Here is a 25,751-nt window from a genome sequence, read left to right as displayed (position 1 = left end):
ATCGTGCGCAGTAGTCCCTGTAGCGTAATGTCATCATGGCGAGGGAAAGCTCTTCTTACATTCTTCACCTTTTAACAGCAGAGCTTGAGCTTGGTCCCCTGGCGTCAGCATGAAAAAAAGATACCAAGAAAAGAAACACTCATCTGGGGCGGTATTCTCGCGTTTTGTCCCTTTTGCGTCCCTTTCAAAAGTGTCCCTTTTGGCAAGCCCTGATTGGCTAAAAGCAAACAACCGGAAGTGACGTAACGCAAGAGCGGCAAACTTAGGGTCTATTCGATTCAGCCTGCATCTCTTGAACCAGTTCACAGAGGTGCAAAGTGGGTTCCGCCATCGGCGGAACCAGCCCGGCACTTTTTTCGTCTGCTTCTGCACCTCCTCGGCAGGGAGTGCAGGCAAAGCCGTGAACTCGTCCTGCACCCGTCGGCACCACCGGTGAATCGAACGGCGCGGTTCAGGTGCCGCGAGCTGCACCACTGAAACGATCGAACGGCGAAGTGCTGCACCGCCTGAACTGGCTCACGTGGTGCAGGTGAAACGAATAGACCCTTTCTGCCAACGCTCACTGCTTAACCGGAAGTACGTCACGAGGAAGGGGCGCAAAAGGGACGTTTCCAAAAGGGACAGTTACGAGAATACTGCCCCTGGTGCGAGGCGCACAGCACGACCTCCGCGCAGCTGCATGTGGGCGGAGCCAAGCCTCGCCTAGCTATGACGTCACTTCGGCGACGTCATCGCTCGCCGGCACCGCTAACCTTCGAGAACACTGCCCAACGTTCGTGGCGTGATCTCTCGCGCGCTCTTCTCCTCGTCAGTTCACGTTCCTTCGCGCCTCAAGTGGGAAGCACAGAAAAGCTCGCGCCGGTTGCTAAGTCATGGGGGAAATTTCAGCAGCAAGTTCAGAAATCTGGGTGAGGTGCAACAGCCGGGTGTTCGACAAAGGGAAAGATGGAGCGACCGCGGAGAGCGTCACTCCCGAAGAAGATGCGCGGCGCGAAAGCCGCCGCACCGCTACTCGAGAACAGATGCGACGACATCGGTCCAATCCCGAATATCAAGCCGGTGAAGCGGCGGTGAGACGTCAGCGAGTTGCAGAAGGTCCGGAGTTACGAGCTCGCGTACATTGTACATACTTTAATGAGCGAGTGTTCCTTGCTCTATGGGGGGCTAATGATGCATTACGCAGAAAACTTGACCGAGTCACAACGCATAGCCAGGCAGAAAACTTGGCCGAGTTTAGCAGGATCATTTGGCCTTCACTATTGCACACCCACCCCCTCCACGTATTCGCATTCTCACAGACTGTAAGCCCTTCAAGAGCTACGCAAACCAGTCACCGATGATCTAACTGCATCGAATCCAACATACGACCTGAATTCTGGCCCATAATGGGACCGCTACTCATTTGGCATGGGTGCAGGCCGGGTCACACGGACCCGGATGGGGGCAACCACATGATGCCACAGTGCGCACGTCTTTCTAGTATTCCTCCCCTGGACGACCACACGTCTCGCCAATAAGGCCCGGGCCACTGCCCTGGCCTTCAACTTGATCACGCACGCCAGGCACGGAAGTCCTGTGTTTTTTTCCAGTACTCTCCCTGGCTCTGGCTTCCCAGATGCCTCACTCTGCGGAAGTATTCACCAACAAAGATGCGGATAACGCAGCCCTCGCACCCCACATCACTAGAGATTGGATTGACCCAACTGGGCCTCCACCTCCGTACTGTCCCCACTACCAGAAGAACGTATTCGCCACCCTCGAGCACCTAATCCGGAGCTGCTCCGCGTTTTCTTTTTGTTGGCCCATCCTAAATCCACAACGCTATGCCTCCCGAAGCCTCTCAAGATTACCCTCCATTTGAAGAACCTAATTTTCTTGCAGCCCTTGAGCTCTTCGGAGTAGAGAGCGGTCTCTTAAGATTAGTGTAGGGCGAATTTACCCCAGTCACGAAATTCTCTTGTAAGATATGATCTTTAGCCTAGCTGGCCTCCTCGGACCGCGACAAGTCCGAAGGGAAATCGTGCGTGGCCTTCATGGACACATAAGTTTTTCAAATGTTCTTCTCCTCCCTTCCCCTCCTCCCCACCCCTGTTTTGGCCATAGAGTTAATACTACTGACTCTAGAGGAAAAGCTGCCCGGCCAGCCCTTACATTGAAACGTTTTGGCCGCTCATTGATTAAGGACTGCAACAACAACAGCAATTATCTAGTTATATTGTTAGGAGTCAGTAGTTGTCAGGAGCTGCCTGTGCTGCCCGATTCCTCAAAAAGAAAACTTCATTAGTGCATTTTAAGGGAATCAAAATGAAAAGAACTTTACGCCTGGTGAAAATTCCAAATAATCATCAATAATTTCATGTTTATTGGTCATTTCCATGGAGGAATCTTCCCTCCATGGTCATTTCCGCCGCTCTCGCAGCGCCACCACTTTTATGCGGCAGCTGCGCAGCTAGAGAAGCGCAGCCATGGAGGAAAGAAAAGGTTAGGAGAGGCCCTGACGTCACATTTGTGAAGCCGAGTCCCGCCATGACTTGAGCCCACTGAGCCCAGCACTCTATCCCATCATCCTTTGCTATCTCCGGTTTGATTTGACTAACATGGCGTCGCCCTGCCCTCCCGCTTCGCAGCGAAAACAGCTTCGTCGCTAATTCCTCGGTGCGATGCCATGTTCTAAGCTGTTGATTTCGCCTTCAATTTGCCCATTCTAACCCTCACCCAAAGTTTCAATCAAAAAACGGCCTTCGTTTTTGAGATAGAAGGACGATTTTTCAGCTCTTAAGCCTGGCAAAGTAGCGTTTGTCGTCGTCATAGCAACAGGCTCGCGGAATGGCGAACGCAGACGAGTTTAAGCCGCCTCCGACGGCGGAGTTTTCAAACTGGCCTAATCTAAAAACGTTTGTCGTAGCGACTGTACTGGTTTGAAAGCGTTGCGAGGCAGCCACATACCAGGCGCCGTAAAAATTTGTCCGTTCTATTTGCCCAAATTTGGCCCCCGCAGTTGTAAACAAGTAAGCAACACTGTCCATGGGCTCAAGAAAAATGACGCCACTTCCTCCACACTTTTCGCAATGCATTGGGATGCTAGGGGCCTCTCCTGAGTTTCTTTCCTCCATGAGCGCAGCCAACCAAAGCCAGTCTGCAGTTCCCACTTTCAACGGCGCGGAGGCACCTCGCTGTCGCTTCAGCGCGCTATCCGATGTTCGTCGTCGTCCGTCCTTAGTCTTTCTGTATTCTGTTGACGCTTGAATCTTCGTCCTCTTAACCTTTTAGACTTTACTGCCCTGCCGGTAAGTACCGCTCACTAGTGCAACGTGTGCGTTGGTGTTTTTCACGTGTTACGCCGTGCCGCATTGTTGGCTCACAAAGAAAACGGCCAAAAAGCGAAAGCAACGTTCATTCATTGCCTATTTCTATAACGCGCTCTCTGCTCTCGAATGCAAAGACAGAGAAGCGAAAGCGGCAGCTATTTGTCGTTGTCAATAACATTACGGGCCTAGTTAACACTTGTTGCGCCGTGAAACGCAGCTATCTTCCGTGTCAACAGCCCGCGTGACGTTGCAGTTTTGCGAGAAAAGGTGCGAATTTCTGGCAGTTTGGCTCGCAGAACGCGTTCGTACGACGTCACGGCTACCGGCTGCGTTTACGTGTCTCGGGAACAATGCGTATCTCGTGGCGGAATCTTGTGCTCTGTTAATGCTGTTTTCTTGCGCTACCCCGAGCCCCTCGGTGTGATATTTCCCCCGACTCATATTTCGTATTGGTCGCTTTACTGCACTTTCTTTCTGTGTGCGCTTCCGATGTGAGGCGTAGACGGGACTTCTGTCGCGCTTGCTGTCATTAAGAAGCTGTCGACTAGCCGCACCGACGCAGTGCTGCGCATTTTTGACGTCTCTTAGGGCGTTTGTAGCCTCGCCGGTGTTGCAGTTAGAAACCAACTGTCTCGAAAAGCAAAATGCTTACGCGTCAAACGCAGCGAGCAGTTTGTTGCCAAGTGTGCGGCCAAATGGCGAACTGACGAACGCTCGTGGCGTTGACTGATCTTTGGGCCTCTTGTGGCGTCAACGCTCGTCTTGTGGCGTCAACGCTCGTCGTCAGTCAACGCTCGTGGCGTTGACTGAACGTAATCTTTGGGCCTCTTTGAATGTCAATCTGACTCAATGGGGCTTGCGGATATCCAATAGCTTTTTTTTGTTTTCCGCGTGTATTCCTGTGATGAAGAGCTCTACTGGGCAAGTCCTGCACTTGTGATACGAAAAAGTTTGAATAAGAACTAGATACCCATTTCTCAACCAACGTAGCAGGCTTTACACGTGGATTTTGATTAGAAGTAGCACAAGCTCTGACTTCACGTCAGTGTACTGTTTGAGTCAAGTTTACAGAATTCGTTTACGGTGACAGAACTGTGCCGTTATTAAATCTTTTTAAACAAATTATAACAGCACAAAAAAAAACGGGATCAAAGACTAGACAGAGCCACTGAAAGGTGCAATGACACAGCGCCTGTCTTTGTCAGTTACAGTGCCCGCATGTGGGTCTAATCTTTGGTCTTTAAAGATCCCCAGGTGGTCAAAATTAATCCGGAGCCCTCCACTATGGCACGCCTCATCACCTGCATTGCATCGGCGCGTTAAACCCTACAATCAATCAATCTAATCTTTGGTCCCGTTCTTTTCGGGCTGCTGGAGTTTGTTTCCGAGATCATGAACCAAGTCACACCAGAGTCCTGCCGATTCTTTTGGTTCTCGTGTTGCTGATGTGCACCTACTACCTGTTGGTCACGTATGGTCAAAGTGCGTTAATGTGAACTCAGAGGGGACCATAAATTAGTTCGAGTTAGCAGGCAGGTGCTAGAATGAGCAACCGTTGCGCCGCGTGGTGAGGGCAGTACTCAGAGACCCACGTCTTATCACGAATTGCTTGCGATGCATTAGGTGATTTTGAGAATTGAGAAGAGCCCAAACAGCATGATGGATTAGTAAACTAAATGCCACAAATAAGTACTAAAATGAATTCGTATGAGCACAGTTTCCTTTATGCCGAAAACATAAGATGCTACGTGTTTGTTCGCTTGCGTGTCTAGTAAATTTGGTTTGGTTTTGCAATGCATTGTACTTACTCCCTTTGGGCTGCTAGTTCAAGTTAACCATTGTGAATACCGACGCATTGGAATTGTCAGGAGTTTTTTCTCTTTCAGGTGCAGGGTGTCAGTTTGAATTAACCAGGTTTGAATTAATGAGCTTTTACTGTATTTTGCTGGCGAGCACCCTGCAAAACTTAGTGCTTAGTCCTGACTTGGTGCTGTATGGCTGGCCGGCATGGCGCTGCAGTCGTGCACCTTTGAAAGAAGAAAGCTTGGCCGAATGGCATTCTCTGTTGCTGGAGGCGTGGTCTGTTCACCTAAGCTTACGTCGTTAAAAGTTGTGTTAAACACTTAGCATCACTGGTCAATGGCAGGATACAATACTTAGGGGGCCAGCCTGCCAGGAAAGCACTGAGGTGCAGTGGGTTCATGAAGTAAGGGAATAAGACAGCAAGGTTAGAGAAACCAGTTGGTACGCATTGTACGACCGTTGCTCCACTAGTTTCATTCTTGCAGCTCTCTCCCACCTGCTTTTCACTGCATGTGCTGCGTACCCTTCCTTTTGCATTCCCAATGTTGCATTTAAAAGCAAAGCCACATTACTGCTCTTCTCTCTTTAAACTTGCATTCCTTGCGGGCACCCGAGTTTGCTACCGTGGTGTGTAACACGGAATCGTTTCGTAGAGCTTTGTTACGGCAGTCTTTGATTACAGAACAGTCACAAGTCGCTTGTTCCGTGAGCCAAAAGTACCTTTTTAGAGATGTGAATCTTAGTTAATTCATTGACCTATATATTTATACTATAAACAAAGTATGGCCTATAACCAGGCGAAACGTTCTTGACTTTACAGAACGAACCTTGGTTGTGATGCTGATGTTTTTCTATAGTTCTGAGTCTATAGAGGCTGCATGCACTTTTGTTATGCATTATGCAGATCTATACGAGGAGCTTCCAGTCAAGCTATTGGTCTACACGAAGCCTGAGCACACACTGTCGCTGTCTGTCTTGCAAGCTACAGGTGTGTGACTCAACCTTCCTTCTATTCGTGAACTGCGCTTTCGGTTACTAAGGGCACACTTTTTTTACAGGAATACAAACCAACTACGTGGACAGCATGAGTGCGTGTGTTTTCCACGTTGTTCGTTTGTATTCTTTAAAAAAAAAAGTGTGCCCGTAGTAACTGATAGCGCAGTTTACAAACATGCAAAACCAACTTACTAACTTTCCAACTTAGTACTTTACTAACCCTCGTTCTGGTTCTGTCAGCGTCCGTCCGGGGGGAAATGTAAAATCCCTGGCTTTTTTTCTCACGGACATTCTTACTTATAAAGGAGTACTAACACAAAACTTGCGTGCTACGTTTTTTTGCTGCTGCGAGTACCTACGAGCCCAGTAATCGTAGAACGGCACATTGGATGGGCAACCACAGGGTAAATAATTTCCAGCCTCAATTATTCATGTTAGTTCTAGTTTCGGCGAAATAAACACTGAGGTATCTTCTGCCATGACAGGACAGCACTCCTTATGTCGCTTCTCATCACACTACAAGCGGTCTGAACGCGCATGCGAGAGTGAGCAAGTGTGCCCAGACCAGCCGTGGTCGCATGTGCGAAGTAGCAAAATGTCAGTTCCAGCATTGTGACGGCAGCCAGCAGCTTAGTTACGTCATGGGAGCCACGGCGCATGGCTCCCAAGGTGCAGGGTGAGGCAGTCAATGTGTCATGTTAAAAGGGTGTCTGTTCTGAGCTTTCTCTTGGGTGCCGAAATCAAAATTGCTTTAAAATATGTTATACTGAACAGCCAGGGCTGAAAATTCCTGGGAGATATCTCCATATACAAAGGAAGCTTTTTGCATGGTTATCTCAGCGTTGAAATTTCATGTCGGTACCTTTCAAGGTGCGCAAACTTGTACCACCAGCTGCCATACAGCTACTTGTTTTTTCCATTGTGCCAGAATCTTAGTTTGGCACCTGGACAGGTGACCTAATGAGGTTGGAGCATGAAGCAAGAACAAGACAGGAGGGGAAATGGGGCTGGCTGTAATGGCCAGAGGACGTCGCAAGCGCTTGGCCAAGGTTAAGCTAGTGCCATCTGTCGGGAGAATAAACTGCACAACTGCCGTGGTTGGCATTGCACTGCGCAGCCCCAGCATGAATTGTGGCTGCTGTCGGTTGGTCCATCAGGTGTCGCCACCTTCGCCTTCATCGTCACAGCTACGAAGCATTGTAGTCCGCATTGAATTTTTGTTTGTGTCTGTCAAATTATCTGGTTGCCCGCCCACAGCAGCTGCGATGGGTCGTTCCCCTCCTTCATATATTCTTGCTCCATGGATTGGAGCACTGTCACAGGGTCTCTTGGGGCAGTGTAGCTCTGCACGGCTACAAGGGGAATCGGTCCAGTGCGGGTTGAGCTTTCGTTGAACGTTTGTTTCTGATAGGTTAGTGGAGGTCAGTTCATCTGGTGCAAAAAGTCAGAGCAATGCGCTTTAGTAAGGTGTTTACACTGACTACATTCTGTGCAGAAAACTAAAAAATAAAAACTTGTGAATAGGGAAGGCGGGAAACATCCTGAGAATGGACACTAAGAAAATTGTACAACCAGCTACTTGTGGCTTTTTGTCCCAGCCTTGGTTTATTCCTTTGACAGCAGTGGTCTCCTTGTTCGGGGTGTGAGCTTAATTGTGCCAATCCCCCTCTCCCCCCCCACATTTCCTCGTGCAGCGATGGCCACTTTCACTCAGCGAAAGGAGCCCCTGGTCACTTGCCCGTATAACCCGGCGCACCAGGTGAAGAGCGGGAGGTTCCAGATCCACATCACCAAGTGCCGAAAGGTAAGTTTGAAGTGGGAAAAGGCCAAATTCCGTCCGTAGCTGGTCGTTGACGTCGACTACCCCAGCCTTTGTCCGCTCTCCCCCGCAAAGGAGCCATTGCGCTCCACCCTGTTTGAAATGGGGCTCACAGAGGTTGCACATCTGTAGCCACGCTTGGTGTTTTCTCGCATGGGGGACACTCTAGATGGAACAGGAAAGGACTGGACTTGTGTTCAGCTCCGGCGGCCTGTGTGCCGAGGATTTCAGCAGCCTTGATCATGTATTTGCTTTGCCCCAAGCTAGAATTGGGGTGCAGAGCTAGAATCATGGCTGCAGCAGAACTAGCTTTCATGTAAATAATAAATCAGCAATAGGGAAATCTGTCTAGTTACTGTTGCCTTAAGCTGTCTCACCTGCTTGAATTGTGTCACTCTAGTGTAAAAGTTTAATGTTTTCATCATTTCTTGTGGCGTTTTTGGTTAAAAAAATGGCAGTGTATCTAATCTTTTCGTTGCAAATGTCACCGAAAGACGATAGTCGACTGGTGCCGCTGCCAGTACATGCCGTCCTTCTCTTTCCTGCTCACCTCTCATGCTGTTTCTCTCCCGTCTCGTTCCTCCCAAGATAACACGCTAGAGGTTTGCTCCAATAACTTTAAATTTACCGCGTTCCACTGCTCCCAGTTGGGTGCCTTGATGCCAGCGCTGGCGGAGACACGTGTGAATGGAGGCGGCACCCTACTGCAATGTTTATAGAACCACGTTGCCCTACTGCACGAGCGTTCCAAGTGGAGCGTGGATACAATCTAATGGAACCTTTCGTTGCTGTTGCCGTTTGATTTTTTTGATTGCCGCCAGGTAGCGCAGGCAACAGCAGGCGACTGTTTTCTGCAGTTGATGTAGTATTTCATTTGCTATCCCAAAAACCAAGCATCCATGAATTTTTTAATAAAGAAACACTGCTAGCACCACTTATGTATTGATTTTCTGTCTCATATTTGTGTTATGTCTTGTCCTTGTTCAATGATCACAGACACCGGACAGACGTTTAGATTTGGTGGTGGGTATGTAAACTTATTGTGCAGCTTCCGTTTCACTTTGGCCGGCTGGCTGAATCGAGTCAGACACAGATGAACCAAAATTTCTGCGTTTAAGTAGCCCAAAAAAGACCATTGTCTTTAAGAAAGTTTCATGGCTGGCATGGAGTTGAGTGAGCTACCAAAGGCTAGTTTTTTCAGGTCAAACAAAGCGGTATTTTGTCATCACGGTTCCTGATTAATAAGAAAGGAGCAGACTAGTCCTTGCTTTCCCAGATAGGCCAGTGCCCACTTACCCCTGACCTTTTCTTTCTTGTCATGCGAGCGTGCTGTTTGTAAGTTGTGCCTGTCCCTGTGTGCAGGCCTACCCGGAGAAGGACATGAAGCAGTGCCCCTTCTCTGCGGAGCACGTGGTTCCGGCTAGTCAGATAATGCACCACATCTACACCTGCCCCCTCAACACCACCGTGGAGCGCTTCCTCACCGGTACCTTCCTTCCCCTGTTGTCGTTGTTGTGGAATCTCTCTATATCAAGCGTCGCTCCATTCCAAGCGATTTATGGTCCCCAATGCAGTGCATTGAGGGCAAATGATATCCGCTTTTAACGAAGCCCCGCTTTTAACCCAGCCGGTTTTCTTTCTCGAGGACTTCTTCGTTATATCATACCGAGGGTTTACTGGGATTCCGACTTGCCTAGTTTCAACTAGCACATGGTCCTTTTGTCGGAGCTTGGTGTATTTGAATGGGGAACTGGGGAATGGGGAGCTTTTGTTAGTTTGAACAGGCTGTAAACAGACGGCTTTTGGGAGGCATGGAAGGAGGTAAATGACATCTTTTCTGTGCTGCAAATGCCGCAGTTTCGATCAGGGAGCATCTCGTGTGTGGCCAAGCACCCTTTGATGAGAAGACTGTAAATGTTGAAGAATATTGCAGGTTAACGTCATTAGAACACTGTATTTATTTATTTTATGGTAACGCAGTCACGGTTAGGAGAGGACAGCTGAGGTGGGTGTTTGAAAAAAAAAAAATCAATATAAGGTAATAAGAATTGGGCAAGGATTTTATTGTTTCATACTCCTCTGCGCAATCCAGGGAGCTTGAAGTACTGTCCTGCTAGAAGGTACAATCATTGTCTTTGGGAAGAGCTCACCAAGCAGCGGCTACTCACTGAGTTGAGCCCTCATGGGGGTGTCCGTTTTAAAACAGTCCAGCGTCGTTTAATGCTAAAGAACCCATATTTGTGCGAACCATCTCGTGAGGTTCTTGAATATGCGTTCAAATGTCTCTCTAAATGGACACCTTGTTTTTGATTAGAGAAGTCTAAACACACTGTACTGTTTCTCTTGCAGGCCTCTTGGTGTGTTAAAAGTGTGTTTCATCAAAAAAGACCGCTTTGTCTCGATAACAATGGTATCAATTTTTATCGTAAAACTTCAATTGAAGAACGGAGGTTAAAGCAAACATGCGAGGCAGTGGCATCTCCTCAGCTACTTTATGCGATTTCTGTGCTGTCATGGAATTTTGTTTTTGCAATTGGCAAACATTAACCGAAGCCACCACCAAGAAACGTGAAAGGGCAATTATAGTGGGGCCTGTAGTTGCGTCTGATCATATCATTTTGGTTAGAAGACACCTTTTGTGGCTGGTAGGGAGCCAAGTGAGTTGCGAAGGGTTCGTCCTTTCCAGTGGAACAAAGTTCCGTTTTGTCTTCATGGGCTCCCATAACCAGCGCGTCCTCGCATTCTCGCAGCTGACCAGAAGGATGTGCCGAGCGGGAACCTGCTCCTGCCCGAGCGCGACCTCAACCGAGAGATACCCAGCGAGGAGAACTGGGACGCCGGTACGTGCTCCGTTTTCCAGTTCTGTGGCTTGGGGGAATTTCGCCCCCCGGACTCTGGACCTCCTCTGGCTCTGCCTCTCCGAAGCTCTCCTCCCTTTCTTTACCGCCCTGCACATGCTTTTATACCTGCGTAACTATGTCTAATATTGGCTTTTATTGCGGTACAGGCACTCAAAAAGGGAACTCGTTGATTGGGACGAGATAAGTTTAGGGCGGGTTTGCTGGTAGTAAGTGAACAGTCTCAATTGGGGTATGAGAATGGGCCGAATACAGATGGAGGGCGGACCAATGCTCTTTTATGACATCAGTGGTTGTTGTCATTACGCGTATTTTAGTTGAAAAGGCTTAGTATTATGGCAGACATTAACAATCTGTGTGGCGCACAGTGTCCCTGTTGACTCACTCAGGTTAAATGTAGATTTCAAGTTGCATTTGTCAGTTCAAATTTGGCTGTGAAGGAACCACTTCGCTGGGCCTCTGTCTGTTGTGTGTGTGCGCATGCGTGGGGTTGTAGTAGCCTTTTTTAAAATAGCTCTTCGCCACGGAGCGGTATAAGTCGAAGTTAAGTTGCGCGGATGGCAGTTGGTGTAGACGGCTGATGGGAGCGAACAGAATTGAACACTTTTTCTTCAGAGTTCTCAAAACGCTGGGGTGTCTGCTTGCCGCTACAGCATGCGCACCCTAGCAGTGTCCACCACTTTCAGGGGTCTCTGTTTTGTGCTAAAGTGGCTGAGTAAGCTTTTCCGGGCACAAGTGTCTCTGCTGGCACGCAGCACCCAAGCTCTGATCATGCTTGCACAGAGGGGCCCCCTGTTGTCCTTGTTGCCTGCCTGCTGTCCTTGAGTGTGAAGTGTGCCTTTCCCCCTCTCTCACTGCTTGTGCCATCCTTGCCCCCTCGTCAGCCAGCCCTGCCTCCCTGCGAGCTCTGCTGCTTCGGTGAGTGTGCGAACGGGGGCGCTGCGTGTCTCTTTGTGGCTTTTGAGGGCGGGTGGGGGTGTTGTAGTCAAACATTGGGGATCGCATAATTTAGTTCGAAATGTCAGGTCATTTCAGTTCATACCTGTGGCTCTTATTTCCATAGTATGCACGTTATTTTTCTAGCTGTTGTGTTTGCAGTGACGATTAAGTTTTAGGTCAGGGGGCGGGGGGAATCTTTGTCTGATTTCTATAGACCACAGTGGGAACAGATAATTTAGTTGGAGCGGACAATTCTATACAAAATGAGGAATGAGCTACTCAAATGGTGTTTGACGAGTGCTGTGATGGATAAAGTTTGTGGAGGGCATCACCTCATAGTAATGTCAAGAGGCTCGAGGGGAAGGACGCGCTGTAGTTCAATAGTGGGGGGGAAACGGGAGGTGTGGTAGCACAGCAACATGTTGCTTGAACAACGAGGTAAGAAAAGAAAAAAAAAATGCACAGTGGCACAAAGATGCCTTGAGAAAAGGGTGGCACCATCAGGCACAAAGCAATGTCCCAGAAGTAACTGAAAATTTTTGGCGGCAGTTTAACTCTTTCGGGACCGCTCCATAGGCCATCGATCACATAGGATCGATGGTTTCGCGAGCCTGCAGAATACAAATTTTCGCTCGATGGAACACCTAGCGACATCTAGGAGATAGTTTGAAAACTGGAGTTTTCTCTTTTGTGAAGTTTCTTTTTTTATCGCCAGGCGGCAACGCGTCAGATATTTTATTCTGACGGGCAGTGGTTTCGAATGCAAACAAACATGGCGTCATACTCGTGCGAGCGCGATAAGAAATCCGCCTCGTCTCGGCTCGCATATCTTCGCCTTCTACTGTGGATTTTAACGATGAGAGTGGCAGTGAAGAGTCGAAATACGGCTTTAGAGATCGGATTTCAGCTCGAGTGAGGATTCGGGTGTCGATCAGCCTGGAACATCAAATCGCGCTCAAAGGTGGGTGTTGGTTTCGGTTTCAATTGGCTCTGGAGTAGGTATGCGCGCTCGAACTATGCTCTGGCTGGTTTATATTTATTCGCTAGGGTGTTAACTACCTATGGTGGTGATCTCCTGCCACCAGCGCAGAAACGGATCAAGTTTTCGCCGAGACAAGAGCCCGGCGTGTACCTGGGCGACGACGTAGCCATGGCCCGAGTGCCAAAGAGATCACACACAAAACAAAAAACCAGTTACACCTAGCCGCATCAAACTTTTTCAATGAAGAAACAAAGCATTGTGTTAGATTTTGTATATCCTGAAATAATTTTATTCTTTTTTAAATTTTTATATTTACGCTTTTTTCTATCTTTTTCTGTAGTTTTTTTACGAAGTTCTTAGTTTCAGATTTTTTCATGGTTCTATCGTCAGTGTTGAAGTAAAACTTGGTATTTTATGTAAAAGAACATATAATTAGCTGCATTTTGGTATATGCTAAGGCAGGATGGTGCCTTTGCTTTATGTAAAAAAAAAATTGTACCGAGACCTCCCTTTTTCATCCATTTTTCCGGCGGTCCCGAAAGAGTTAAGGGCACACAGCATTCCTTTCAGGAGGCCATAATAACTTGGTGTTAATTTCCTTTACTCGAAAGAACGAGTACTTCACCACTCGTTGCGGTTTTGTTCGAGGTAAATGGGTGTTAGGGGAATTTGCATTTTAAAAGCGCCGTTGGGCCGTTCCAGTCTGCTGGTCATCTTGGTTGGGGTGGGAGTTTGGTCTGCAACGCTTCCCTCCTGCTCAGCTCTTGCGCATGCTTGCCTGTCCTCACCTCGAGTGCTGTGCATGCATGCATTCTGTCCGCACCTCTGCCCGCCTGCCCATGCTCACCAAGCCCGTTTCTGCCTCCCCCTCCACCTCTTCCTCCTCCTGCTGCTCCTCCTTCCTGGTTGTGGGGGAAGTGAAGTGGCCTTTGGGATGCTCCCGGAAGAGCAGAAGGCCCTGTTGCACGCGGCCACTGGCCAAACTGCCTCCGTTGCCCCTGCTGCCGAGGGTGACGGTGACGGTGGTGGGGACGGTGGTGGACCACCCCGTGCAGAGGTGGCCGCCGGAGGCGCGAGGAGCACCCTGGAGGACAAGATCCCCGTGCCTGCGGTGCAGCCCGTGTTCGCCGACGTGCAAGCCATGGCGCCCGCCGAGCGGCGCAGCTTCTACGCCAGGCTCCACACGCAAGCGTGAGTGGCTGGTTCCGTGCCGCGTGCCTTCCTGAGGAGAATGCCTTGTGGAGGGGCCACGCAGACGAAACACCAGTTTGGTTCATTCGAAAGATGGCCTCGTTAGGATCATACTGACCCAACTTTTAACTTAAACATCGCTCAAATAAGCTACATAATTAGGAAAAAAGGGAGTGGCCTTGTGACCCACTCGCTCATTTCCCGCAACAGAACCTATGATGTCATACCAGCCAGCCCTGCGATTGGCAGAGGCTGGCGAAAGCAGACGCAAATTAGGCAGAGCTTATAAGCTTGCCGAATGAGCTATTTGCACTTAAATTTAGGGCACATTATTTTTAAAGCAGTAAGAATGGTGGGATAAACACACGTAAACATAGTACAGATGTGTACTGCGCACACTATGCTTGTTTTAGCTGCACAGCAATCCGCCACTTTGGAGTTATCCTACACGACACTGGCCGATTGGCATAAGCGACAATGTCTTAATTAAGTGACTGTATTTGTCGAGCGAACTCTGTTTCACAAAACGATTTTCTCCCTGAACAAAAACAAGCCAGGTACAAATACGCGCAAAAGCAAAGCAAAGGCAGAAAACGGCCCACTGTGGTATGGTGGTGCCATCTAGGTTGACTAACGGTAAATAAGTCTGCTTCACACCAAGTTTAGCTTGAAGACCCATCCTTATGTCATTGCAGATGTAAAAAAACACGATTTGGCGGGAGGATCGAAATTGTAACTCAAATTGATTTTCTTCGTGAATAAAGCATCATTTGCTTCCGGACAAGCACTGGGGGCACTACAAAACGCGAAATCTTTCGAATAAGACAAACTTGTATATTGTCTGCATTGGCCCTTTAAAGGCACACTAGTGGGTGGAACCAACAAGTTGGCCTGTGTTGACAAGTTACGGCGCCATGAATCTAAATACAGTCTACGCTCGTTACAGCAGATCCGGCAACAACGGACTTTCGGTTACAACAGACCATTTCTGTTGGCGTGTCTGGTCCCCATGCATTTTAGCCCTTTAGCCACCAACCCCGAGCTGTACTCGTCACCCAAGTTTGTACCAATATCGCCAACGACGAGTCGCGCTCGTCCGGCCCGATTTTCCGCTCCTTCTGCCACCAAAGACGTATCACGGTCGTCAATTGCTTTGCTTGCCATTTTCAACCCCAGATAGCGGTAGTTGTCTATGGAAAACTGAATTTTGTGCCTTTCGCGCACGAAAGGCGCGAAATAGCCATTTCACAATGCCACCAAAGACGTATCACGGTCGTCAATTGCTTTGCTTGCCATTTTACACCCCAGATGGCGGTAGTTCTCTATGGAAAACTGAATTTCGTGCCTTTCGCGCGCGAAAGGCGCGAAATAGCCATTTCACAATGGCGCTTCGCAAAAGGAATGCTGGTGGCGGCGACGCGTCAAGAAAAGGAAGTGCTTCTTGGAGGAGTGAAGAAAGCGGCGTTGGTGAACAAATAGATTTTGTGTCCGACAGTGACATAGATGACTTTATCCTGGATATTGCTTCAGATAACGACGATAGCGACGGCGATGATGACGACAACGAAAGTGACGCACTGACCAGTGCACGTGTGTGGCAGCGCGTGGACACCGATAACCCGCCATCTGCACCTCCACGGTTTCCCTTCTCTTCAGTGCCCGGAATCTTGCGGAAGCCCACTGACGAAAATAACATTCTCGGCTGGTTTCATGTATTTTTTGACTGGGACGTCATTGACCTAACCGTCACGGAAACAAACCAATTTGCCGTAGCGTACTTTGCTGCCCGGGGTACTACATGGAAACCGGTAGACCGCGATGAGATTATGGTCTTCCTTGCACTGATAATGTCGCAGGTTATTGTCGGCAAACCTCAAGTTGAGATGTACTGGTCAACAAAGCAAGTTTTGGAGACACCAGTGTTCAGCAAAGCCATGAGCAGGAACCGCTTCAACGCGTTGATGCGCTGCCTTCATTTCACCAACTTGAAAACCATGGATGAAGCTACTCATCCACACCCCCGGCTATGGAAGCTGTGGCCCGTTATCACAATTCTGAACGAGGCATTCCTTGATGCCTATGTGCCAGAACAGGATGTGTCCGTTGATGAGAGCCTCCTGCTTTTCAAGGGAAGATTAGCACGCAAAGAAAACACGATTCTGGTGCGAGGACTGCCATCGGGCTTTGTGTGACACCATGCTTCGAAATCTACCACACAAAGAGCAACTATTAGTCATGAAAGCTTTTGTTACGATGAAGGAACGTCTGTGCAATTTTCTGTGTGTTAGCGTGATTGTACCAAATAAATACTTTGACTTTCAGTACGTTTTTCTACTCACTACCACGGCATGCATTGAGGCAAAGCCGCCCCAGCAGCAGGCTTTTTTCTTTTGTAATTTCTGTGCTAATTCTAAACAGAAATTTTTCATGCAATATATTTTCAGAATCAGAATTGCATGGGGAAAAATATGACTGCTTAAAAAAAATTGGTGATTTTGGTACATTGTTTGGAAGTTGAATTGGTGGTTAAAGGGTTAAATGGAGTCCACTCCGCTCACAACGGACCCGGCTAGAGCAGACTATCGGCTACAACAGACTAAATTTTAGGCGAAAATTGTTTCGACTGAACGTTTATAGCGGACTTCCGCGGGGCCGGCGCCCGGTGTGCTTTTTCGTTTATTTTGGCAAGAAAACTATTATGTCTGGCAACGTTGCTGGCAGCCGGGTCGTTGGCGCAGCCAAGCCAGTGCCAGTGGCTTTTTTTTTTTTTTTTTTTTTTTTTTTGTGCGACCAGCGGCATGAGTGACAGGGTAGCTGATTTCACTGTCGGATAAATTAAGCGTAATTAACGGTGTTGAACATGGGGAAAAACAGGCTGACATCGCCAGAAGTACAGGCCTGTCTAAGCAGAGTGTCCGCTCTACCGTCAAGAACAAGGCCGCTGCCAATAAACGCGACTCCGGTGAGATTGAAAACAGGGCTATCGAATACTCGGCAAGGTCCTCGGAGGCGAGTCTGCCCTCGTCAGTTTTTTTATGTAATAAAAAACTCGGGTTCTTGAAGTTCGGCTTTTATTATTCCCACGCATGCATCGTTCCCGTTCCGTTCGGGGAAAAAGGTAAGAAATGCCTCAAGTAGGGGTTGTTCCCCATCCATTGTGTGCAATCTGCCGGTAACCATGCGCAGTCCAACTGGTCTAACTTTAGATTTTACAGCTGTCAGTCATCAGATTATTTTGTAACAGCTGTTTCAATGACCAGAATGAAATCGCTAAAAATGTGGGAGCTACCTTGAGGGAACGTCAGGCAGCGATCCGATTTGTTCGACGAACGGTTTCGGGAAAACCTGCCTCGTCGTGAGGGGATTTAAAAGAGCCTAGCTAATGCTGATGGGCACGACTGATGTTTTATAGCTGGTTTATAATTGTGCCTAGTTATATTCTTGCGTTATTTGCTCAGCTTATCTTGCGTCTTTACACGCTTGACCACACGTGCTAGGCCTTTTCGAAGTGCCGGTGCGCATGCGCTAAGCTTTGGAAATGGTGTTTACGTGATTCTTTGCCCTCGCGCGAACACTGTGCAGAAGTGCTGCAGGCGTGTAGAAAGAACAAAGTGTATGTACTATGCATGCAATATCGGTCAAAGTACCCACTGCAGAGCTGCTCATACCCCCCCCCCGTTGGATACTGCATACTTTGGCTACAGCGGACGTTTTTTTTTTCGGATTCAGAGGGTCCGTTGTAACGGGCGTAGACTGTACACCATTGTTGCGACTGGCAGTTTTTTAATCGCGCAGAAAACGCTGGAAACTTGAAAATAGGCGACGACGCCCCGAACGGTTCTGGGTACTACGGTTTGTGACGTCACAGAAGTTGTGAACCGCGAGCACTCATTCGAGAAGCCTCTATAAATGCTTCCCTGAAATTAACAGTTCGTAGGTGCTTGAGCACATGAAATAAATGTAAATCAAAACTTTCCATGTGCTGGTTTATCTAGAAAGGCTACAGCTTCTATACATAGCGGGATAGGCTGCTTCCCTCACGGTTTGGCTAGCCATCATGCTTTCCATTTTGTTTTGGAAAACCATTGGTGCACCATCACAGAAGTCTGTAATCTAGGATGGCGAATGCCCGACCTGCAAGCAGTATCCCCTGCTGGAAGCAGCAGAAGGAACAAGATGCACTGCAGGTAGTTACGCGACTGGTGTAAGCTTGTAATCTGCTATTCTTTGCACGCAGATGTTGCTATCGGTAAGGCATTCTTGCGCTGGTGCGGACCTAATTGCTCGGGAAGGGTCCAGGGTGCTTACTGCAGATGGTTAGCCGGCTGGCCCGACCTTGTGCTTTTTCGTTTGCTGCGTTCTGATGGAGACGAGGAGGAGGAATCAACTTTTACTGAGCCCAAGAAATCGGTGGTGCGCGCTGGCACCAGACGGGGTGGTTCCCTAGTTACGGGACCCATATGTTCCCAGCAGCTCCTGGCCCCTGTCTGTCAGTCCGAGCTGAGTCGGCAGGGCGGGGCTGGTCAACAAGGTCTCCCATCGCTCAAGGGGTTGGGGATTGGGGGTGTTGTGGGGAAGGGAAGGAGGGGGGGTCTTGAGTTTTGTACACTCTGTCAAGATGTGTGGCAGGGTGCCCCTCTCTCTTTTGCAAAACGGACAGAGCGTATCGTGTTCCGCAGGGTACATGAGGTTCATCAGTACGGGATGCGCAAGCGATCCCGCCTGCGCTCGACACAGGATCGTCTGTTGCTGCCTAGTCAGTTTGGGGTGCGGTTCCGGCAGTCTGCGCCTCTCCTCTCGGTACATCCTGGTAATGTCCCGAAAGCTGGTAACCGGGTGCGGTAGCTCTTCCGGCTCGTTCTCGGCCCGGATTGACATTTCTCGGGCATGGTAGTCGGCGATGGTGTTGCCTGCTACCCGCGAGTGAGCCGGGACCCACACGAGCTCTATGGCTCTTGCCGGTGGCTTGCACTTGGACAGAATGGCTCGGGCCGCGGAAGAGATTACCCCCCTGCGGAAGCTTCCGTACGCTGTCATTGAGTCGGTGACCACGGTGTGCACGCATGGCGGTGCGAGTGCCAGGGCCACGGCCACTTCCTCGGCAGCTGCGGGGTCTGTTGTCTTCAGGGACGCGCTGACGATCAGCCGGTCTCTGGACGTAACTACCGCCGCTGCACGGTCGCTGTGTTTTCGGAGCGAGGCGTCCGCGTAGAGGACCCTGGGGTTCTCTTCCAGCTTCCGGGCCATTGCTTTTGCCCGCGCGGTTCGCCTCTCGTCGTCCTTGCCTGGCGTCATGTTCCGGGGAAGGGGTTTGGTCAGAATGCTCATCTTCCAGTCTTCCGGAAGGGCTGCCTTGATGGGTACTGGCTCGATCTGCCAACCTATCTTGCGTAGGACGGCTCGTCCGTGCTCCGTGTGACTGAGCCGGATTCTCTGATTCGAAAGGTGGGCTTCGATGAGCTCCTCCACCGTGTTGTGGACGCCCATGTCTAGCAGTCTTTGCGTGGACGAGTATATGGGAATGCCGAGTGCTTGCTTCGTTGCCTTGCGAAGCATCGTGTTTAGGGTGTCCCTATTCGCTTTCGTCAGCTGGAGATACGGGGCGGAGTAGGTAACCCGCGACACGACGAAAGCGCGTGCCAGGCGCATGGCATCGTCCTCTTTCAGGCCTCGGTTTCGGTTAGATACCCTCCGAATCATACTGAGTATCTGTTCGGATGTAGTCTTGATCTTTTTGACGGCGGCGTGTGCCTTCCCGTCGCTCTGAAGTAGTAGGCCGAGAATCCGAATCTGCTGAGTTGACTTGATGGCCGTTCCGTCGATGGTGATGGTCACGTTCGGCAGCGGCTCCTTCTGAGGTTTCCCCGGTTGAATCATGAGCAGCTCAGATTTCTGGGGAGCGCAGCTCAGTCCGCACGACTTGGCGTACTCGTGCACGGTCGTTGCCGCCCGCTGCAAGGCTTCCTCCACCCAGGCATCGGACCCGGCTCGGGCCGTCCACACCGTAATGTCGTCGGCGTAGAACGCGTGGTCCACGCCTTCGATTTGCTTGAGTAGATCGGGCAGGGGCAGGAGGGCCAGATTGAAGAGCAGGGGCGACAAGACCGACCCCTGAGGGGTGCCCCTATCGCCGAGCTCGACAGGGTCCGACTTCTCGTCCCCTATACTGATGGTCGCCGTTCGGTTTGTCAGAAAATCTTTTATGTAGCCGAATGTCTTGCGGCCGCACCTGGTCTTGTTCAGATTCGGCAACACGCTTGCGTGGGACACGTTGTCAAACGCTCCTTTCAGGTCGAGGGCGAGTATCCCGCGCGGCGCGTGCCTCGTTGCCTGCTTGACGACCAGCTCGTGGAGTTGGACCATCACGTCCTGGGTGCTGAGATGATGTCTGAAGCCGTACATCGTCTCCGGCATCTGATCTGTTTCTTCGAGGTGCTTCTGCAGCCGGCGAAGAACCATGCGCTCCATAACTTTCCCCGCGCAGGACGTGAGGGAGATGGGCCGCATGTTGTCTATCGTGAGGGCTTTGCCGGGCTTTGGAATGAAGTGGACCTCGGCTTCCTTCCATTCCTCCGGCAACCGCGAGCTGTCCCAGGTTTCGTTGATTTGCTCTAGGAGGCCGCGGGCCGCTGCACCGCTCATGTTACCGAGCAGTTTGTAAGTTATGGCGTCCCTGCCGGGGGCACTTCTCTTATTGCTTTAGTCTATCGCTGTCCAAAATTCCGTCATGGTAAACGGCCTGTCCAGCTCGTCGTTGTCGGGTCCTTCGTACGTCTCGGGAACCGGGTACTGGCCCTTCTCTTTGTTTAGGTACCTCGCCTTCAGGTCTTCCAGGAGCCTGCAGCCGTCTCCCTTGTACGTGTTCAATACTTTGGTAAGGTTGCGATTGGTCGCAGTTTTGGTACTCAGCGGGTCGATTAAATGCCTCAAAAGACACCACGTCTTCCGCGCTGAGAGCTTGCCATGCAGGCCGTCGCAAGTCTTCAGCCAATTTTCCCTGCATAGCTTGGCCACGTGCTCGGCGATCTGTTTGTTCAAGACCGCAATGCGTTTGGCCAGCTTTCTGTTATGTCTCTGACGCTTCCACCGCCGCGTTAACGAGTGCCGAGCCGCCCACATGTGTGTAAGTCTGGCGTCCACATACGGTACCTGCGCCGTCGTTGCGATTTCCTGGGTGAATTTCTGGAGGACCTGCTTCTGGTCCCTCGCCCATTCGGTGTAGGTTTGTTTTCTTTCGGCCTGTGCCGGCTCTTTCTCGGCCGCCGCGTCTTGTTCTTGGGTATACTTCCTCATCTTGTCCCAATCCGTGATCCGCGCCGTCCCCAGCACAGCCCAATATCGGGAGCCTCGGATCGTGATGCGGATCACACTGTGGTCAGACCCCAGGTCCGCTTCTTCGCTCCTCGTCCAGGTGACGTCTAGCGTGCCCGATAACCACGACAGGTCTGGCGTAGTGTCCCTCGCGGCACTGTTGCCTCTTCTGGTGGGTACGTCCGGCTCGTTCAGGAGGGCCATCTCGTGATCCTCCATTGCCTTGGCCAACGATTTTCCTCTCTTGGACTGGAACTTATAGCCCCACGTTGTGTGAGGGGCGTTAAAGTCGCCGAGGATCAGGAGTGGCCTCGTCCCCGCCAACCCTTTCGCCTGGCTCACGATGCGGTCAAACTCGTACTGCCGTTGTGACGGACGGCAGTACGCGCTCATGACGAATAGATTGCCCGAGTTGCCAATTTCTCTTGCATGAATTTCGACCAGCGTGTGCTCGCACCCGCCCTGCGCCGTGACGTGTTGTGTTGCCGCCACGTTGCTGCGGACGAGCACCGCCGTTCCGTTCTCCGTGGGGTCTGTGTAAGTGACGTACCCCGGGAGTCGTGGTTTCCCGTTTGTTTCCTGTAGAGCTATTACATCTGGCTTGTTTTCTTGCCCGTCAATGTGTAAAGGTAGTTCCGCTTCTTTGTTGCGAATTCCGCGGCAGTTCCATTGGTAAATTACGGTGGTGTCTTCCCCGGTCTTCTTCCTGTGCTTCTTACTTGGCCTCTGCGTCATCCTCCTCGGATGTCTCGAGTCGACCGCGCCTTTTCGCGATCGCATCTTTGATTTTCTCGGCCCGTTCCTTTTTCAGGGACGCAAAACGGTTTGTGGCTACTTTTATTCCTTCGGCACGCTCCTTTTTCAGGGACGCGAAACGGTTCCTCACCGACTTTGTGGCTACTTTTAGCGCTAGGCGCTCGTGCTTTACCGAGACCGTGTGAAGCTGACTCTCGACAGCTCCGAGTCGGGCGTCCATTTTGCCTAGCCTTTCGTTAATTTGGGTTATTGCGGACAAAATGGCCGTAAGCTCTCCTCCTCGTGGGATCGGTGTCGTTGCCGTGGTCGTGGTCTCTGCGGCCGCCGCTTCCTCTGCGCTCGCGGGACCCTCTTCGGCGTCCATCGCCTCTTGATTGCTGGATGCACGTTGAGTGGACCCAGCCGCTCCCGCCGTCCGCCCTAGGGGGGGCGAGGGGGGATCCCTCCGCGCCACCTTGCGCAAGCCTCCGGCGTTGTTTGTCGCCGTGGTGTTGTTTTGGGGTCTTGCATTTACCGAGCTGCCGTTACTCGCCAGCGTTTCAATCTTGCTCATAAGCGCCCGTATTTGGGCATTCTGCTCCTGGATCTGAGCGTTTTGGCGCTCTATGATCCTCTTAAGCTCTGCCACTTCGCTACTGTCCTTTTGCAGACTCGATTGTGAGTTAAGGTGTTGGGAGGCGGGGAGGGGTGGGAATGCGGTGTCGCTGGTTCGAGCGACGAGAGACCTGTTGGTCCAGCCCACCTTTTTCTCGGCGATCCCTCGACGTCCGGTTGACTCGTTCCGGGACTTCGAACTAGCCCGGTAGTTCGAACTGTTCCGTTGTCTCGAACTGGCCCGGGACCCCGAGGCGGCCCTGAATTTCGAACGGGACGTGGTCGGGGATCCGGATCTCCCGCTCGAGCAGGGGTTCACCGTCTCCCAGCGGCGGTTGCCGCCACCGTTGCCACCCCTGGATCGTGACTTCGATCGGGAGCGACTCTGGCGGTCGTTTTCGCCGCTACTGTTGTTGCTGCTGCGGACCGGCGTTTGCGACCGGCCCCGTTGTTTGGAGGCGCTACGGTGGGGTCCGCCTGCAGGACCTCTTTTCTCTCGGTTCCTTCTCCCAGCGTCTTCTTCTTCCTCCGCTCGGCGGCGTTCCCAGCGCCGCCGGCGGACGACATAGGGCGTCTTGAAGCGGGCTTTGCAGGCCTTGTCCGCGGTCAGGTGTTTGCCTCCGCACAGGCCACACTTCGGGACACATTCGTGGTCTTCAGCGGGGTTGGAGATTCCACACCCTCGGCAGATCTTGTTCGAGGGATCCGGGCACACGTCCATTCTGTGGCCTACTCTTCCGCACGCATAGCATACGTCAATTTGTTTTTTGTGCAACGTGCACTCCGTGAGCAGGTTGCCGTATCTAACGTAATTGGGTACTTTGTGCCCTTCGAAAGCAATGACGACCGATCGGGTCTTACCGATTCGGTTTGCCTGTAGGGCTGTTGGGTTATGCTTGTGCACAACATTGTCCTGAATCTCCTGGGCCGTATCCTCAAGCGGGATGCCCCTTATGACGCCCTTCACCGTGCCGTGAGGGGCCGCTTCGTAGGCACTTACTTCGTGCGCCGTGCCGCGTATATCGATCCTTTCCACGGCAGCGTATCGGTCGGCGTGCTCTCTCTTGGAGGTGCTCACCACAACGATATTCTGCTGAAGGTTCAGGCACACGACGTCTTCATTTGCTTCATTTGCGGGGATCTGTGCCGCCGCCGCAAGTGTACGACTTAGTTCTACGCGGGTCACATCGCTCACACGGAGCCCGCCTCGTGGGCGCAACACGATCTTCATGTCGCCGCGCGGCAATGCTGGCATGCGCGCGCCCTTCAACAATTTGCCCTTGTTTATACGTTTCACCCTTGAGTGACGTGTATCGGTGCCGGTAGCGCCACTGCCGAGGTTGTCACTCTGGCTGTTGACTTCAGCCGTTGCCTTGGCGCCATCTTGGCTCACTCGAAGTACGAAGAGCAAAAAATTACGCCCACCTCCATGCGACGCTGAGAGTGGTTCAAGCGCAAGCGGAGAGCAACCGTCGACCGAAAGGCCGCCGGAGAGCGGCACACCGGTTATATGCGCAGCGCGCCCGAAGGAGAGCAGACCGCGGAGAGAGAGAGTACTGCACATGCGCAGCACCACGCGCAGCGCCGCCCACCGGTGGAGTGAGAGCGCGCTGGGCCGCACACCCGCAGATGTTGAGAGAGTGTGTTCGCTCTCACCTGGGCACGCGTCGGCGCCAGTGCGTCTGCCGCGGCTATGACGCAACACAATCCACTTTAATCCAGTTCAATCCAAATCCAAGCCAATCCAATCCAGTGCCCCTCGCGAGAGAGAGATCGCTATCGGAGAGGAGAGGGGGTGAGCGGAGGAGAGTGCGGACGCCGCCGCCGACGGACGCATGCAAGAAGGACAGGGCCGCCGGCAAGAGATGCTCTCAGCGTCGCATCTAAAAATGCCAGTGTGTGCGAGATTTCGGCGCACGTTAGAGATCCCCAGGTGTTAAAAATTAATCCGGAGCCCTCCACTATGATGTGCCTCATCGCCTGCGTTGCATCGACGCGATAAACCCCACAAATCAATCAATCAATCAGTTCGTTTGCTGCGAGCCGGTGTTGATAAATAATCCATAAATCGTGCTTCACGTAGCTCTATTCTTGTTATGTTTGGGCCCTGGGCGAGCGTCGGCCACAAGGACTACTCGAGATGGTCACTGGGAAGTGAGTGTATTTCATGCTAGGTTCCCATGAGAGAAGAGGATAGGACATAATTATGATCACCTGGGGGACGCCCTGTCGGGCAGCCGTGCTTGCACGACATTTGAAACGTTGTTTGTCGCTTCTGAAAGGGCTTCGCTTGTGGCCGGCTTGGTGGGGGTCTGGGCGTCCGGTGCAGGCTGGCACACCGGCCGCTGGAGCACTTAAATGCATTTCTCGTTCTGTCGGTGAGAAATAATAAAAGTCCAAGCCAGCCTTCTTGGCCTTCTTGGTAGGTAAAACCATTGCTAGCGTTAGAGTGCCTAGCGTGAAGTGTTTTTACACTCAAGACTGCAGCGGGGCCTCGCTCCTACTTGGTGGCATGATGGCCGCATCACAAAAAAAGTGAACGGGAAGCTGTGTTTACTTATTTCTCTGCAAATAATGCATCGTTGCTCGTTGAACAAAAGCCGAGGGAGCTACAAAACGTGTGATTGTTCAGTTAAAACAAAATTTCGTTCATCCTTTAGTGTCCCGTTGAGCGCCCTGATCAAGAAATGGCAGGTGTTGTGAAGAGTTTAGGAATAAAAAGTGTGAATAATGTGGTGGGATGCGAACCGCAGTAGCAGGCAGCCCAGTGCTCAACCCACTGGGCTATCCCATCATGTTGCGAGCGGTAGAAGAAAAATTTCTTTTCTTCGTCACACATGCCCACTTGGGGGATTGGCCAGGGACTACGGGGCCCGCTTCCGGAAATTCACATTAATATGTATTGAAAACGTAGAACCTGTAGAATAGTACATGCCACATGTCACCTGAACATGGTGGGACGTGAGTAGAACGGGGCCACACCAGCCATGCAGAATTTGGATTCTAGGGAATAAGTGGCACCTGCCAGTCGGCTTGCTGGCGTAATTCTTGCTGTAAGACGAAGAAGCTAAAGCAAAGAAGCATACTCACACACAGTGTGGTAGAAAAGAAGCTGGTCGATGTAATTTGTGCCAAAAGACAAAGAAACAAAATGGAGAAAAAGACGTAGATATAATGTAGCAGGGGGAGGAGAA

The 25,751-nt window shown here is 51.0% G+C and overlaps 1 protein-coding gene across 2 annotated transcripts in view; it reads left to right on the top strand.

Moving 5' to 3' along the window:
• Positions 1 to 3,120: 3,120 nt before the first annotated feature.
• Positions 3,121 to 25,751, top strand: part of LOC144175846 (uncharacterized) — a 35,963-nt gene continuing 13,332 nt past the window's right edge. The window contains exons 1-6 of one of the 2 annotated variants that reach the window (XM_077704863.1): positions 3,121 to 3,287; positions 6,016 to 6,099; positions 7,802 to 7,911; positions 9,289 to 9,412; positions 10,677 to 10,766; positions 13,761 to 13,896. In XM_077704863.1, the coding sequence (XP_077560989.1) occupies positions 7,804 to 7,911; positions 9,289 to 9,412; positions 10,677 to 10,766; positions 13,761 to 13,896 (458 nt within the window). In that variant the 5' untranslated portion in view covers positions 3,121 to 3,287; positions 6,016 to 6,099; positions 7,802 to 7,803. The remainder of the gene's footprint in view (positions 3,288 to 6,015; positions 6,100 to 7,801; positions 7,912 to 9,288; positions 9,413 to 10,676; positions 10,767 to 13,760; positions 13,897 to 25,751) is intronic. The other variant, XM_077704864.1, reaches the window with a different exon arrangement.

This window comes from Haemaphysalis longicornis, unplaced genomic scaffold (genome assembly GCF_048455015.1).
Source record: "Haemaphysalis longicornis isolate Haplotype H1 unplaced genomic scaffold, Haemaphysalis longicornis Haplotype H1 scaffold_3, whole genome shotgun sequence".
NCBI lineage: Eukaryota > Metazoa > Arthropoda > Arachnida > Ixodida > Ixodidae > Haemaphysalis > Haemaphysalis longicornis.
This window is presented reverse-complemented; position numbering and strand designations above follow the sequence as displayed.